Below are 14,916 nucleotides of genomic sequence, written 5' to 3' on the forward strand. Positions count from 1 at the left end.
GTTCATGTTATCTCGAATTATTATGTTTCATGGCTTGTTACCTCAGTTTTAGCCGAAGACTTTTTATCATTAATGCAAATATTTGGATTTCGTACTGTTGCTATGGTTAAGATCATAGTATTTTTAGTATGTGCAGTCATTTCTATAGCTATTATACCTGTTCAATATCGAATTCATAAGCTAAAAATTAAAAACTTATCATATAAATCACTCGATGGAATCGAAGTTACTGATGCAGTTGATAATATATATACTAAGAATCAAACAGCGATTTTCTTAAAAGAAAAAGATAAATTACAACATTATATTAATTTGAAAATAGATAAATCGAAGTTTTCAGCATTAGGTTATTTAAGAATTGGATTAGCAAATCATTGCGATTTATTTTTGGATTGGTCATTAATTAAATTTATAGCAGAAACACATGATGACATTAATACAATCGAATGTATTATTCAAGCGCTTTCATTCTTTCCTAATGAAAGTCGATTATTAAGATATTTCGTAGGAAGTTTTAATGAGAAATCTGGATTAAAATTCCATGACATGTTTTTAATGTATCAACTTAGTCGACTTGTTGGATTAAGACAAAGTTCTGCTTCAACTTCAGTCATTGGGAAAATATCAGAAATGAGAAGATATGCATTAAAAGGTTTTGGATCAATACAAAGTTTTTGGATTCATGTACCTGATAGCATTGATTATTTTTATCAAGTTGAACATTATATGGAATCTGGTAAAGCATTATTTAATGAAGCATTAGATAATTGGCCAAACAACATGAAAATTACTGAAGAATATACTGATTTCTTAGTTGATGATTGTACTGATTTTGTGAATGCTACAAAAATGAAATATCGATCAGAAATTCTTGAACAATATCATAGTTTTGCTATTGATTATTCATTTCGATCATTTTTACGTGTTTATAATGATTATTTATTAAGAAATATCATTGACTTAAAAGGTAATTTAATAAGTGCTAAAGATATATCGAAAACTGAATCACAATTAGGTTCTAATTCTTCAGCAATGATTAATTCATCTTCATTTGAAATTGAACTTGAAGCTGATCAAGAAGAAGAATTATCTCGACAAATATTTTCGATGCATAGATTAAGACTTGCATATCAAAAGTCAATTGATAGTCGTAAATCGAAAATTTCGACAATATTTAAAATTTGGACTGCAATTTCGACGTTAATATTAATTGCGATGTTAATTTATATATATTTTACATTTAATGGAATGTTTTCTAATATGTCCAATAATATGCATCGTCAATATTATTTACATCAAGTTCGTTATGGTATTGAAGCATCATTTACATGTACAAATATATTAATGTTTCATGAATTAGGTATATTTAGTAATAGTTTTTATGAACAAATTATTCATCCAAGAATTGGAGAAGATTTTAATTATAATTTAAAGTTAAGTGATAATATCTTTGATGAAATTTTAAGATGGGAAGAATATGGTGTAACATATTATAGTGAATTATTTGATAATATTCGACAATTATCTATAACAGAAACGAATTTATTAAGTTATATGAGAGAATTATTTTATCAAGAAACTAATTTCTCATTCTTTAAAGAAGATGCAAGAATTGTAGATACTAATCAATCATTAGAAGATATATTTTCTGGAATGATAATTAGAATACGTGAACTTTTATTATTAGATGATGATGGTAATTATCCATCACCTTCTGATTGGATTAATAATCGAAGATTTTTCGAAGTTCTTGGAAATTTACGATATTTATCATTAGGTTTTGAAGATTTAGAATCAACTATTAATCGAGAAATTTATGATGATAAAAACTCAAATACAAAAACTAAAAATATTACATTATTAATAGTATGTGTAATAACAATCGTATTAACAGCTCCATTTTTAATATTTTTCTTAGTTTATTATATATTTGAATTAAAGGAATTAATATCTTTAATGAAAACAGTTGATATTAAAACACGTGAAGAAGCAGCTACACCATTACGATTACTTCAAGGTGATACTATTGGAATGTCTAATGATACATTATCACGTAAAACATTATCAACGAAATTATTTATTTTCTTAATAATATTTATGTTAATCATTAATATATTAATATATTATTTCATATGTTATTATGGAGAAACTGAAAATAATTTATTCTTTGAATTAAATGCTTGGCTTTATCAAGGTATTCAACGAGGAAGTTTATTATTAGAAGTAATAAATTATTTATTTTATTCATTAGCTATTAATAACAATAAAATTAATTTAAACTTTTCGACATATGATAATATGAATCAATTAGCTAATGAATCGTTAACTACATTAATTAAAGTACATTCTAATTTAATGAAAGGTACTGAGAATGCAGGACCTTGTACAGGTTTTAATTCTGATTTAGATGCAATTCATTTAACTATAGTATGTACTGATGAACCTGAAGAAGGTTCAATTCATGATGATTTTAGATGTACTTCATTAGATAAATCAATTTCTTTATTTGGTTCAATGGCAGATGAATTAATTCGTACTCCAATCACTAATTCATTTGAAGCTAATTCAACTTTATATTATCTATTTCATATAGCTAATAGTCATATGATTGAACAAATGTTTGAATGCGCTCAAATATTAACAGAAAATGCAACACTTACACAAGAAGATTTCCATCGAGTTTTAATTATAATTTTAATTTGTGGTATAATTTTATCATTATTAGAATTTTTAATATTATTTTATTTCATCGAAAAATTAGATAAAGGTTTTAAAGGAGCGTTATTATTATTAAGAAGACTTTCACCTAAAGTATTCACTCAAAATCAAGAATTAATGGATTATTTATTAGATCGAAAAACTAAAAAACAAAAATCAAAAATGTGCGCATCAAAATTAGTTATATTTATGTTAAAAGATTCTGTTTTATGTTTAAATATTAATGGGACTGTCGAAGTTATAAATTCATCAGTTACAAATACGTTCGGATATAAACCTGAACAATTATTAGGTCAAAGTATTTCGATTTTGTTACAAGAAGATTCATATGAATCAATTCAATCTCAAATGGGTCTAATGAGAAATGGTGAATGTCCACCAACTTTCGAAACTAAAGCAATCGCTAAGACTGATGATGACCAAGAAGTACCTGTAAACGCTACTTTGATTGGTATTGAAGAAAATGGATCTGTGAAATCTTTCGTAATCATATTAAGAAATGAAATGGAGCTTGAAAAGCAAAGAGTAGAGGCTGAGAAGGCTAAAGCTCAAAGTGAAAAGCTTTTATTCCAAATATTACCTCGTGATATAGTTGTAAGATTAGATCAAGGTGAAAAAGATATTTCATTTGTGGTTCCTTCAGCGTCAATTATCTTTGCTGATATCGTGAAATGGAGTGAATATTCGGCTTCTTTGTCCCCTGCTCAAATAATGTGTACTTTGTCAATGATTTTTGATAAGTTTGACGAAATGACGGCCAAATATGAATTGATTACAAAAATTAAATTGATAGGAGACGTTTACATGGCAGCAGGCGGTTTGTTTACGCCGGATAAACCGCCGCAAGAACATGCTCAACAAGTTTTACAATTAGGTTTAGATATTTTAGGTGTTATTGATGAGGTTAACTCTCAATTAGAATCAAATTTACAAATTAGAATCGGCGTAAATACTAACGGACCTTTGATCGCTGGTATATTAGGTATTCATAAACCAACATTCGATATAATAGGTGACCCAATTAACGTGGCTTCAAGATTACAAAGTACTTGTATACCAGGAACTGTACAGATTTCACAGAAAACTTTCGAACTTGTATCAAATATGAACTTTAACATTGAACCTAGAGGTGAAATAGAACTAAAAGGTAAAGGAAAACAAATGGCGTATATAGTAAGACCGGCATTTGCAAATACATTGATCATGTCTGCGTTATCTTCAATCGATTAATTCATTAATTTTTTTGTAAAATTTTGAATTACGTAATAATTATTATTAAATTTTGATATAGTTTTGTTTATTAAAAAAAAAAAAAACAATATTTAATTTAACGTAAGCGAATGATAAACTATTCGTGCAACTTTCCTTTGTGGTATAGCTTCAACAAAAATTGTTGAATGAAATGAACTACCTTTGTCTTGAATTAACAATTTTCCAAATATTATAACCATTGTCCATAATGATGTTTCAGGAACTGTTTGAACTTCAAACCCATCGACAACAAACGTCATACCTGGAAGGTTTTTATAAAATTGAAAAATTTGTTCTTTTCCATTGATTTGATTTCCTTCAAAAAAAAGACTTGATGAATTATCATAAAACATCATTGCTTGATTTATATCTGAATTTAATAATGGAAAGAACTTATTTATTATTTCATTTGCTACACCTAAAGAATCATTTTGAGCCATTTTTTAAAAACGATCATATAAACCATTTAATAAAAATAAACAATTAAAAAAGTTTTATATATAACAATCTAAATCAATCATCTTTTTCTTCGTTATTCTTTAGATATGTAAGAAGTATATGAGCTATAAAGCTATATACTGTTAAGAAGCCTATTCCTTTGTATCCAAAGAATATAAATACAAACATATAAATCATTACAGAAAGAAGTGGAATTGAAGTTTTCGTTTGTTCTTTAGAAATAGCACTTTCTTCAGTTTCCACAATTTCAACTGGTTCTTTCTGTTTATATGTTGATTCTGTATCTGCATCATTATTTGTGCCAAATTGTAAAGGAACAAATGGGATTTTTGTACTCATTACACGAGAGACTTTCGTGAAAAGAGCATCAGAAAGATTATTAGGATCAATTTGAGATGGAAATTTAATCGAATCTAACATAGGTGGAACAGAAAAGTTTTGTGAATCCAAGTTCTGTGAGCTGCTTGATGATTTAGCTTTGGAATCATAATCTTCATCAAATCTTGGAAATTGAAGACTATCCATTCCAAATTCATTACCGAAAGAGCCAGTACTACCTCTGCTTGTACTGTGCTGTGAAAATGGAGAATTCATAGCACTAATTGTTGAGTCATCTGATAACGTTCCAAATGTTCGACTAAGTTGAAATGCTGTACTTTCAAAAGAATCTCCACTTGGTTGTCCACTAAAAGCGAATTTCCTTGCTGTAGCAAGACCTATATTTCTAGTTGAATCATCTGTTGTGAAATCAAATTCACTATTTGTACTAACAATATCTGACCCAAGGTTTAATGAAGAATCACTTGTAAATGAACTATCATTAATAATTGGGCGAGCAGTAAGAAGATCAGCTGTATAGTTCTGAGTTAACGAACTATTCGCATCAGAGAACGAAAAAGTGTCATCCAAAGTTTCATCGGTGAAGTGCTTCTTCGGCTGCTGATAAACTAAAAGATTTGCAAGAGCAACTTTCCTGTTCATTCTTTCTGCTCTTTTTATGAACGGATGTTCTAAAAGACGTGGGATATCCCATCGATCATTTGGATTTGATTGAACACAATGTGAAACAAAATCACAAAACTCTGGAGAATGCATGGCTGGGAAACGATACCCAGGGAACCCTTTAAGTGTGATTTCTATCATTGCTTTGGTAGGTGCAAATTCAACATATGGTGGTGCACCTTCAGCTAATTCAATGGCTGTAATGCCAACACTCCAAACATCAGCAGGATAACTATAAGATGTACCACTAATAACTTCAGGTGCCATCCAATATGGAGTTCCAACAATTGTCATGGTATGACAAGTTCCTGTTGCTTCAAATCTCCTTGAAACGCCAAAATCCGCAATTCTTATTTCACCTGATGATGTTAAAAGAATGTTGGCAGATTTGATATCTCTATGAACTATGTGATATTTTTGATGGATAATTTGAAGACCTTTAAGTAAATCATGCATGACAATTGAAATTTGATCTTCACTTAATACCTGTTCTCTTGCATCAAGAATATCGCGAAATGAACCACGATCACAATATTCCATTAAAATCATTATAGTCCCATCAAAAGGAACACTCCCATAATAGTGGATTGTGTAAGGAGAATCAACTTCACGCATAAGTTTGATTTCATTTTCAATTTCAGCTTTAGATGTTTCATTAACTAAACTTGGATTTATAAGTTTACCTGCTAGAATCTTATTGGAAGGGCGATGTAGAATTTGTGAAACAATGCCAAAGCCACCTTTACCAATGACTTGAAGTTTAGTGAATATTGTTTGAGGATCAACTGTTTCATCAAATGACCAATTAAGCTCCTTATCAATATGGACTTGATGCTTTACTTCTAATGGCTCTGAGATTTTTGGTGAATCTCTGAATAGTTTCTTTAGCATTTAATGGTTGAACGATAGGAAACGGTTTTTTAAGTAACGTGTTTTTGGTATTCTTGATGATAAAAAAAAATTTCTCATTTATTTGTTATATATAATTTGTCTCTGAAAATAAACTGACAAAGTAATGGCGTTGTGAATTATATAATTAATATTTGTATATATATGATATATAAAAAGATTGAATATTGTTTAGATGCAAGAAATTATGTCATTTCGCATAATTTTATTTATTTGAGAAAATTAATTTACAACCATGTGAGGTAGTCCAAGTGAAGTGAAAAACTGACACTATAAACAAAAAATTTAATTTTCTCAGCATTCGTTTCATAAAATTATAATAAATAAATATAGAAATAATCATTACATTGTAAGTTAACATTAAATATTTTGTATCATAAAAATATATCAATTTTTTTGAAAAGTATTTTCTACATTAACAATTAAGGAAATAATATGAATTATTAATTTTCGATAAAAAAAACGACTTAATTTTCAAAACATGCTGAAATAAAGAAATTCAAAAAAAATATCACGAAAATTATCTGATATATATCACAAAATTGGCCAATAATTTTTTTTTTTTTGAAACTCGAGAATCAATATAAAACTGCACTTATCAATGTATCTTCAAAGGTAAATTTTATAAGTAATATATATATATTAAATATTTTAAAATAAAATTTGGTGTTCATTTCATTCATGAATGTAAAAACAAATTTTTAATATTATATATCTACATTTTATTCAAATTAATAATTTTCTGTCACTTTTGTGAATTGGTATAATTTTTCGTACAATGAATTGTCCATTTTATTTCTTCTGCATATCATTCCGACCCACAGAGAAGCGCACGCCGCCAAAACGGACAAAACCCATTCCTTCAGTTCCAAAGGAGGGCAATTACATAACGTTCCAGCGAATTGGAGGAAGCAAAACATGAAAACGATTATCGCGCACAATATTTTAATGAGCACATTCGATTTATTTATACCAACAAAAACATTTTCATTTCTTTCAGTTGCTCTCACGTTTATTAAATTCGCCATTTGACAAAACATGAACACATTAAATATAAATGTATAATGATAATGTGCAAAAGGCCTATGATTCTTTGGCGGATACATTAAAATGAAAATAAAAATAACAATTTGAAAAACGACTTGAAAAATTATATTCTTCTTCATAAATGATGTAATTAATTTCCGATTATTAATTCGATTATTTCGTGGCTCTTCATTACTAAATATGATCGAAGATAACAAAGGTAATATTAAATTACTTATTAATATCTCAAATGGACTAAAAGGAAATTCATATAAAAAAAAAGATGTGATTAATGTTAAGAATAATGTCGAAAGAAGTGTTATCATATAAAATTGTAAAAATCGTTGTACATTATGGAAAATGTTTTGTTTCATTACAATACATTTCGAAATTGTTTCGAAATCATTTCCATAATTTAATGATTCGATTTCATTCGAATTATGATTAATGTCACCTAAAACAATTACGTTTTGTCCTTTTTCTTGTAATTTACGGACAATAAATTGTTTATCTTTTGGAGTCGCACGTGAAACAACTGAAATTCGTGGAAAAATTTTGTCGAATTCTTCATTTGACATTTTATGTATATCTTCGGCTTCGATTGCGATTTTATTTTTAGTTAATAGATGACATTCTTTTGCAATAGATTTGGAAGTACTTAAACTATCGCCTGTTATCATTATAACATTACAACCAGAACGTTGACATGAAATTACTGAAGAACGAGAATTAATACGTATTGGATTTTGATAACATAAAATTCCAATAAATGTTAATTCGGATTCTGCGATTTCATGTGTTTCTGGTAATGTTGTCGTTGCTTTATATGCAATGCCTATAGTATAAAAGCCTTGCGAACTTTGCGTTTGAATTAATGTATTAATTCGTTGAAGAAATGTTTCGGTAATTGTTTTAACTCGTCCATTCTCAGTATAATATTTCGTACATTGTTTAAGTATTGATTCAGGTGATCCTTTAACATGTATAATATATTGATCTCCTTGTCGAATAATCGTTGACATTAATCTTCGGAATTGATCAAATTGAAAACACTTTAAAATATTTTGTGTTGTTTCATGATGATGAAATGAAATTAAGGTCTTAATTTCTTGTGGTAAATTAAGAAAATCATTACTAAGATAGATCTTGTCATTAATTATATATTGTTCAATGTCCATTTTTTCAGTTGTTAAAATTCCGGTTTTACTGGTGCAGATAACGGGCGCGGAGTCCGTTAAGCACATTGAATAAAAACGGTTAAAATCATCGGAGCTTAACTTTCGCTTAACATGTTCAAGTGACATTATATGCACAATACTGGGCCATTGTTGTGGATCACAGACAATAAAAGCACAAATAAAAGCGATGATACAAACGGGCTCTCGTATATATCCCCATGCTAAATTTGCTTTCTTCATATTAACAACCCAAAAAATAATTAATATGGAAAAAATAAGAAGAAATGCACGGTTAGCCATTTCGCCAATTCGTTCGCCAATAATTTCAACTCTTCTTTGAAGAGGAAACGTATTGATTAATCTATCACAATAAATTTGACCAACACGAAGAACAATCATTGTTCCTGTTCCACTGGTTACTATTGTGTCTGTTGTTAAGAATGGGTCTTTCACATCTTTCCGAATATATTCACCATCTGAAGATTGACAAATACAAATATTGTCTCCATCAATGAGAATTCCATCAGCAGGAACTTTACAGGGAGCTTCAAGTTTGATGACATCTCCAACAACAACATCAACATTTTTGATAATTTTCATATTCCCATCACGAACAACATGTACATCATAAATCAATTTCGACTTATTAAACTCTGTGTGAATAAGAAGTTTTTTTCTTTTGAAATATAATTGCATGTATAAAACGCCAAAAATTGCTATGAAAATAGAAACCCCATCAAAAAATGAATAAATTCTATCTGACCCTGATGATAGAACTAACTCTAATACAAAACAAGCAATTACAAGAAGAACTAAGATTATTAATTTGATATTGTTAACAAGAATATTCTTAATGTTCATTAATATATTAAAAATGTATTCTTTTATCATTAATGAAACTGGTTTGATTTCACTACCACGAATACCATTGTCACCAAAGTGCAATATTCTTTGTTGAATAGTATCTGTATTAATTCCTCTTAGAATATCAACATGAAGTTTTTCCCCTAAATTATTTGTACCACCATAACTTTGTATTCCTCGAGGATTGTTGGAAGCTAAAATGTCTTGCAATTCTTCAGATGTTATTTCCATTGACCTGAGGAATCCAAGGATCAATCAGGCAACAAACAATTGTTTACGTTTGTAAAGTTTTCATTTTAATTGAATTATTATCTAGTCTGCCAACACAAAATGTTAATTGAATCGTTTTAGTTTTCAGGAGGTTACGAAAAAGTCTCAAACGGTTTTGAGAAAACGATAAACGGTTATATTTAGAATCGATTTAAACGGTTTCTTGGAATCTAGATTGCAATAAAAATAAATGTTTATTTATATATTTTTTGATGCTAAGAATATCTCATGCATATAATGCCAAAATTGCAACACAAATGCCTAATCAATTTTTGAAATTGCATTTTGAAATGTATTGGGCAATTAAGCAACATAAGAAAATATAATAGCAAATAAGGACATCAACAATTTGTATAAATACAGACAATTTAATTTTGCTCATAAATTCATGAATACATGAAAATTCTGCAGATAATTGTTGATGCAATTTCAAAAATTGTTTGTTGTTTTCTCATAACCATTTGTTGTATTTTCCATAACTTCCTGTGATTTTTTAGTAACCTCCTTGCACAGACATACAAAATCTAATTTTTTTTTTTTCAATTTTAAAAAGAATTATCGAAGAACTGCTTAATGATCGATTTCATAAAAAGTTGCTTTTTTGCTTTTATTTTTTGTTTTCGATATGTTATCTTTTAATAATTTTATCCAGATGATATCCTCTCTACATGAAAAATTAGATTTAAGAAATTTAGAGTTATTATGGTAAAAAAGAGGCAGCAGTGCTTTATTGTTTCCATGATGGAAAAAAAATCTGTTTAACAATTCGAATGGAATATATAAAAACTATTTGTTAAATTCACGAATAAGAGGGTCAATTTACTTGACTTCATTTATGCTTTAGACATTGAATTTTGAATAAATTTATTCTTTTTTCTTTAGAATTCAACTGCCAACATAAAACACTTACTGAAAGTTATTTCAAATTTATTTCGCGAGACTTTTTTTAAAAAATTGAATGAAAATCATGATTTATTTATTAACATGTGGATTCATTTAATGCTATTTAGAACAATCACCAAGAAATTGGTGTTGAAAAATGAAGAAGATAAATTTGATACCACTTTATCTTACTTTATTTATTCAGGCACTTTAAAAATAACAAAGCAAAGGATTAAGGTTAAAAAGATATTTTCAAGCTTGATAGTTAATTTCCCTTTTAATGTTTTCTTTTTTAGTTTTAAGGATAATAGATTAAATAAATCAAGTTCTTTTGAATATCATTATAATAATATTTCAATATCGAATTTATAGTAAAACAACGTTGAAAGTTATTTTTTCATGTGGAGTTACAACAATATAAAATAGCGCATTCTGCAATTGGATCTCACTGGTAACAGTTAAACTTTGCGATACAATAGTAACAATCGGAAATTTTTCATTTAACAACTGCATATGTTTGAAAAACATTACAATTCCAAATTCTGTTACCGAAATCGGACGTGGAGCATTTCAATTGTGTAAAAGTTTAGAAGTAGTTGAAATTTATGGAAATATTTCGTCAATTAATGATTATACATTTTTAAATTGCATAGCACTTACAAATTTTAAAATTCCTACATCTGTTAATACTATTGGTAATTATGCATTTTGTTCATGCACAAGTTTAGAATCAATTACTATTGAAGGAAATTTAGAAACAATAGGAAATTATTCATTTCAAAATTGCAAAAAGCTCAGATGCATATATTATTATGGAAGCAATTCACCAAAGTTAGGAATAAATTCATTTTATAACATTAATACACAAACAATTATGGTGACAAATTTATATGTAAATAATTCATTTGGAACACTAAATGCAAGTTATACAGCAAATGATGGATGTCTTCCTCCATCACTTACACAATCTAGTATATTTTCCAATACATTCACGCAAAGTAATACATATGTACAATCAAATACATTTACACAATCATATACATTTTCACAACCAAGTGCATATACACATCGTAATACACTTTCAAAATCAAATATATTTTCAAAACAAAGTTCACATTCTTTCAACAATTCATATACTATGGTTTTGATAAGTTCATATTCAATAACAAAAACAATTACTGTAAAAATATCTTATGTAAACACAAATTCATTTACTCTCATTGATTTAAAACCAACCTTTACCAATACCGGATTTATATATTATGAATATACCATCATGAAATACTCATCACATTATTTTTATTATTCATTATTATTCACTAATTTTTATTCCAATCAAAATCCAAATGAAAAACGTCCAACAATTTCAAAAGGAATTTTAATTGGAATCATTTGTTTTTCAATCGTTATTGTTTTTATTGTTGTTGGAATTATTGTTTTTGTGGTTAGGTTTACCAAAAAAGCAGTTTCATTACAATCAACAGAAAATTATGAAATAGGTAAAACTACATCAAATAAGAGGAAAGAAATTGTTGATAATAAGTTTAGTGATTTCATACAAAACGAAAATGACCAATGGATTTAACTTAATAAATATTTTTGATGTTTTCTTTTATTTCAATATTTTTACTTGCAAATTTATGCAAATTTTAAACGGTCTGAATTGAATTGCGCGGTTTTTAAATTGGTGGATGAGTGAACAACAAGACAACCTCCCAACACAGCCAGAAGATCTCGCAAATTTCATGGACTCCATTTTCACGCAAATGGAACAAAAGTTCACCGACATGGCTCAACAAGTACTTGGTCGCATTGATGAGATGTCTTCAAAAATCAATGAATTAGAAAAATCCATTGATCAGTTAATGCAACAAGCTGATGAAGAGGCTAAGTAAATATCAAAATAAAGCAAAATATTTTCCTCTTTAATTTAAAAAATCAATCTGGGTTGAAGTTTTGGCTTGTGAAAATAATATTTGTACGATACATCTTGACGTCGAGCTAATACGCTCTTCATTTATCAAGAATGTGGTTGGTTTTCGTTTTGGATCTTGGGATAATTAGGGCACCCCAAAATCATTTCGGCATAATTCAAAAAGTGACAAGTGATATTTGTTCAGTAAATTTACATAATGATTTTCACAGTTGTTTTCCCTATAATTTGCATTGCTTGCTTGGGGATGATTGTTATATTTATTTTCCCATTACCATTCTCGTTTAGGGTTAAGGTAATTAGAAATGCTTCCCGCTTATTTAAGACATTTTTGATTATTTTGGGAATTCAAATTATGTTTTTCATCCAAGAATTTTTAAACCAGAAAGGACTTCGAGGTCAACTAAGTGGCAAGAATCAAACAAGCGGAAATAAAAACTTTATTGCATCAAATTATTTCCGTCATCAAAGAAACATGTATCTTATATCAATAGGCATAGTATTGTGCATTATTGTTTTAACTTTAACGCGCGTTTCCTATATTTTTGCTAATCAACATAATTTTTTATTAGAGCAACACAAGAAAAAACAGATGGAAGAAGAACAAAAAGAAACAAAAGAAAACACAGATGAAGTAAATAAGCCTAAATCAGAATAAGTTAGTGTTAAAAAAACAATAAACACCATTATTTAAAACCATAAGTTTTTAAAAACATCTTATTATATAAAAATATTTTTAAAGAGAGAATTAATTCGGTTCGTTTATGGAGCTTAATGTAATAAACAGATGTTTTTCTTCATCCGATTTTAAATTTAACGATTAAAAGTGACAGTCAAAATTGAAAAGTTGAAAATTTTTATATGTCACTGGTTCCAAAACAAATCGGAAATTACCTTGTTATAGGTAGTCTGGGTTCTGGAACCTCTTGCAAAGTAAAACTAGCTGAAAACAAAGAAACACATGAACGATTTGCAATAAAAATCTTAAAAAAAGGAACATTGTTATCTAAACCAAATCTTTATTCAAAAATACAGAGAGAAATCGCTTTAATGAGCCTCCTAAATCATCCTAATATTCTTAAGCTTTTTGAAGTTTTTGAATCAACAAGACATCTTCATATTGTTCTTGAATATGCAGAAAACGGTGAGTTATTTGATTTGGTTGTACAACATCAACACTTATCAGAACCAGATTCTATGCACATTTTTAGACAAATTATATATGCTCTTGAATATCTTCATATTCATGGAATTTGTCATCGTGATCTAAAACCCGAAAATATACTTTTGGACCAATATGACAATGTAAAGCTTGCGGATTTTGGCTTTGCTCGTTGGATGAAAACTGGTGTTGCAAATACATCATGTGGTTCACCACATTATACAGCCCCTGAAGTTATTAAATCGCAACCATATTCCGGAGTTCAAGCAGATGTTTGGAGTTCTGGCATAATTTTATATGCAATGCTTTCAGTATGTTTTTAAATATTTGGTTAAATTCCTATTTCGCTATGTTTATGAATGTGGGATTAACTAAATATCTTTTGTATGACTATCTAACACACAGGGTAAGCTTCCATTCAATGATGTCAACTTACGAAATTTGCTCTATAAAATCTCTAAAGGTGATTATCAAAATCTGACAGATGTAAGTTCTGATATTCAGGATCTTATATCACGGATTCTTATTGTTGATCCAGAAAAACGCATCACCATTCCAGAAATAAAGGAGCACCCCGCCTTTCGTTTGGGGTTACCCGACGGTTATGCCATTCCAAAACCGTTGACCCTCCCCGATGTGGGGTACCCCATTGATCCTCAAAGCATTGATTCCAAAGTTTATCAACTTTTGAAACAAGTTGGGTATCAAGATGAAAACGAACTGAACAATGACTTATTATCTGATGAGCCTACCATGATCAAAGTATTTTATTTAATGCTTACGAAGCAATATAAAGAATTTATGATACCATTTAAAAATGAACTCGAAAACAAAAAAGTTAATGAAGTTAATGAACAAATTGATGGAAAAGCAACAATGGGTTCAGTTGCAAAGAAAGTTGATTGGATATTTAATGATAATGGAAATGTAATTTTCGAAATCGAAGAATGTATTTGCGGACTTAAAATGCAATGTTCAGATGCAATGTTCGTTGTTCAGAAGCTATTGAAGAAATGTGAGTGTGAATGGTTTTATCCTAATGAGAGATTAATTATCGCAATGACTAAGTCATTGGCTGTTGTGCAGTTCGAAATTGTTAATGAGGATATGAATGAATATTCGATGTATGTGAAAATGGATGGAGCAGAGAGAAGTGAATTTAATGAATTGTTTGATGAACTCAAAAAAGAATTGGTAAATCCTATCTGTTAAATTATGTCTTTTTATTAAATTTTTTTGTTTTTACACATCCACAAAAATAA

The 14,916-nt window shown here is 28.6% G+C and overlaps 4 protein-coding genes across 4 annotated transcripts; 3 read left to right on the top strand and 1 right to left on the bottom strand.

Moving 5' to 3' along the window:
- Positions 1-3,066: 3,066 nt before the first annotated feature.
- GO595_000591 (Adenylate and Guanylate cyclase catalytic domain containing protein) lies at positions 3,067-3,948 on the top strand (the record flags this gene model as incomplete). The annotated part of the gene is made up of 1 exon (XM_067919207.1): positions 3,067-3,948. The coding sequence occupies one exon, from the start codon at positions 3,067-3,069 to the stop codon at positions 3,946-3,948; it is 882 nt and encodes a 293-aa protein (XP_067779235.1).
- A 534-nt stretch (positions 3,949-4,482) lies between these two features.
- On the bottom strand, positions 4,483-6,321 carry GO595_000592 (STE family protein kinase; the record flags this gene model as incomplete). Its single annotated transcript, XM_067919218.1, has 1 exon — positions 4,483-6,321. The coding sequence occupies one exon, from the start codon at positions 6,319-6,321 to the stop codon at positions 4,483-4,485; it is 1,839 nt and encodes a 612-aa protein (XP_067779236.1).
- A 5,929-nt stretch (positions 6,322-12,250) lies between these two features.
- Positions 12,251-12,454, top strand: GO595_000593 (heat shock factor-binding protein 1-like; the record flags this gene model as incomplete). Its single annotated transcript, XM_067919229.1, has 1 exon — positions 12,251-12,454. One exon carries the CDS (start codon positions 12,251-12,253, stop codon positions 12,452-12,454), a length of 204 nt encoding a protein of 67 aa, XP_067779237.1.
- An 899-nt stretch (positions 12,455-13,353) lies between these two features.
- GO595_000594 (CAMK family protein kinase) lies at positions 13,354-14,866 on the top strand (the record flags this gene model as incomplete). The annotated part of the gene is made up of 2 exons (XM_067919240.1): positions 13,354-13,965; positions 14,060-14,866. 2 exons carry the CDS (start codon positions 13,354-13,356, stop codon positions 14,864-14,866), a joined length of 1,419 nt encoding a protein of 472 aa, XP_067779238.1.
- Between the last annotated feature and the right edge of the window lie 50 nt (positions 14,867-14,916).

This window comes from Histomonas meleagridis (assembly GCF_020186115.1).
Source record: "Histomonas meleagridis strain 2922-C6/04-10x chromosome Unknown contig_109, whole genome shotgun sequence".
Classification (NCBI taxonomy): Eukaryota; Parabasalia; order Tritrichomonadida; family Dientamoebidae; genus Histomonas; species Histomonas meleagridis.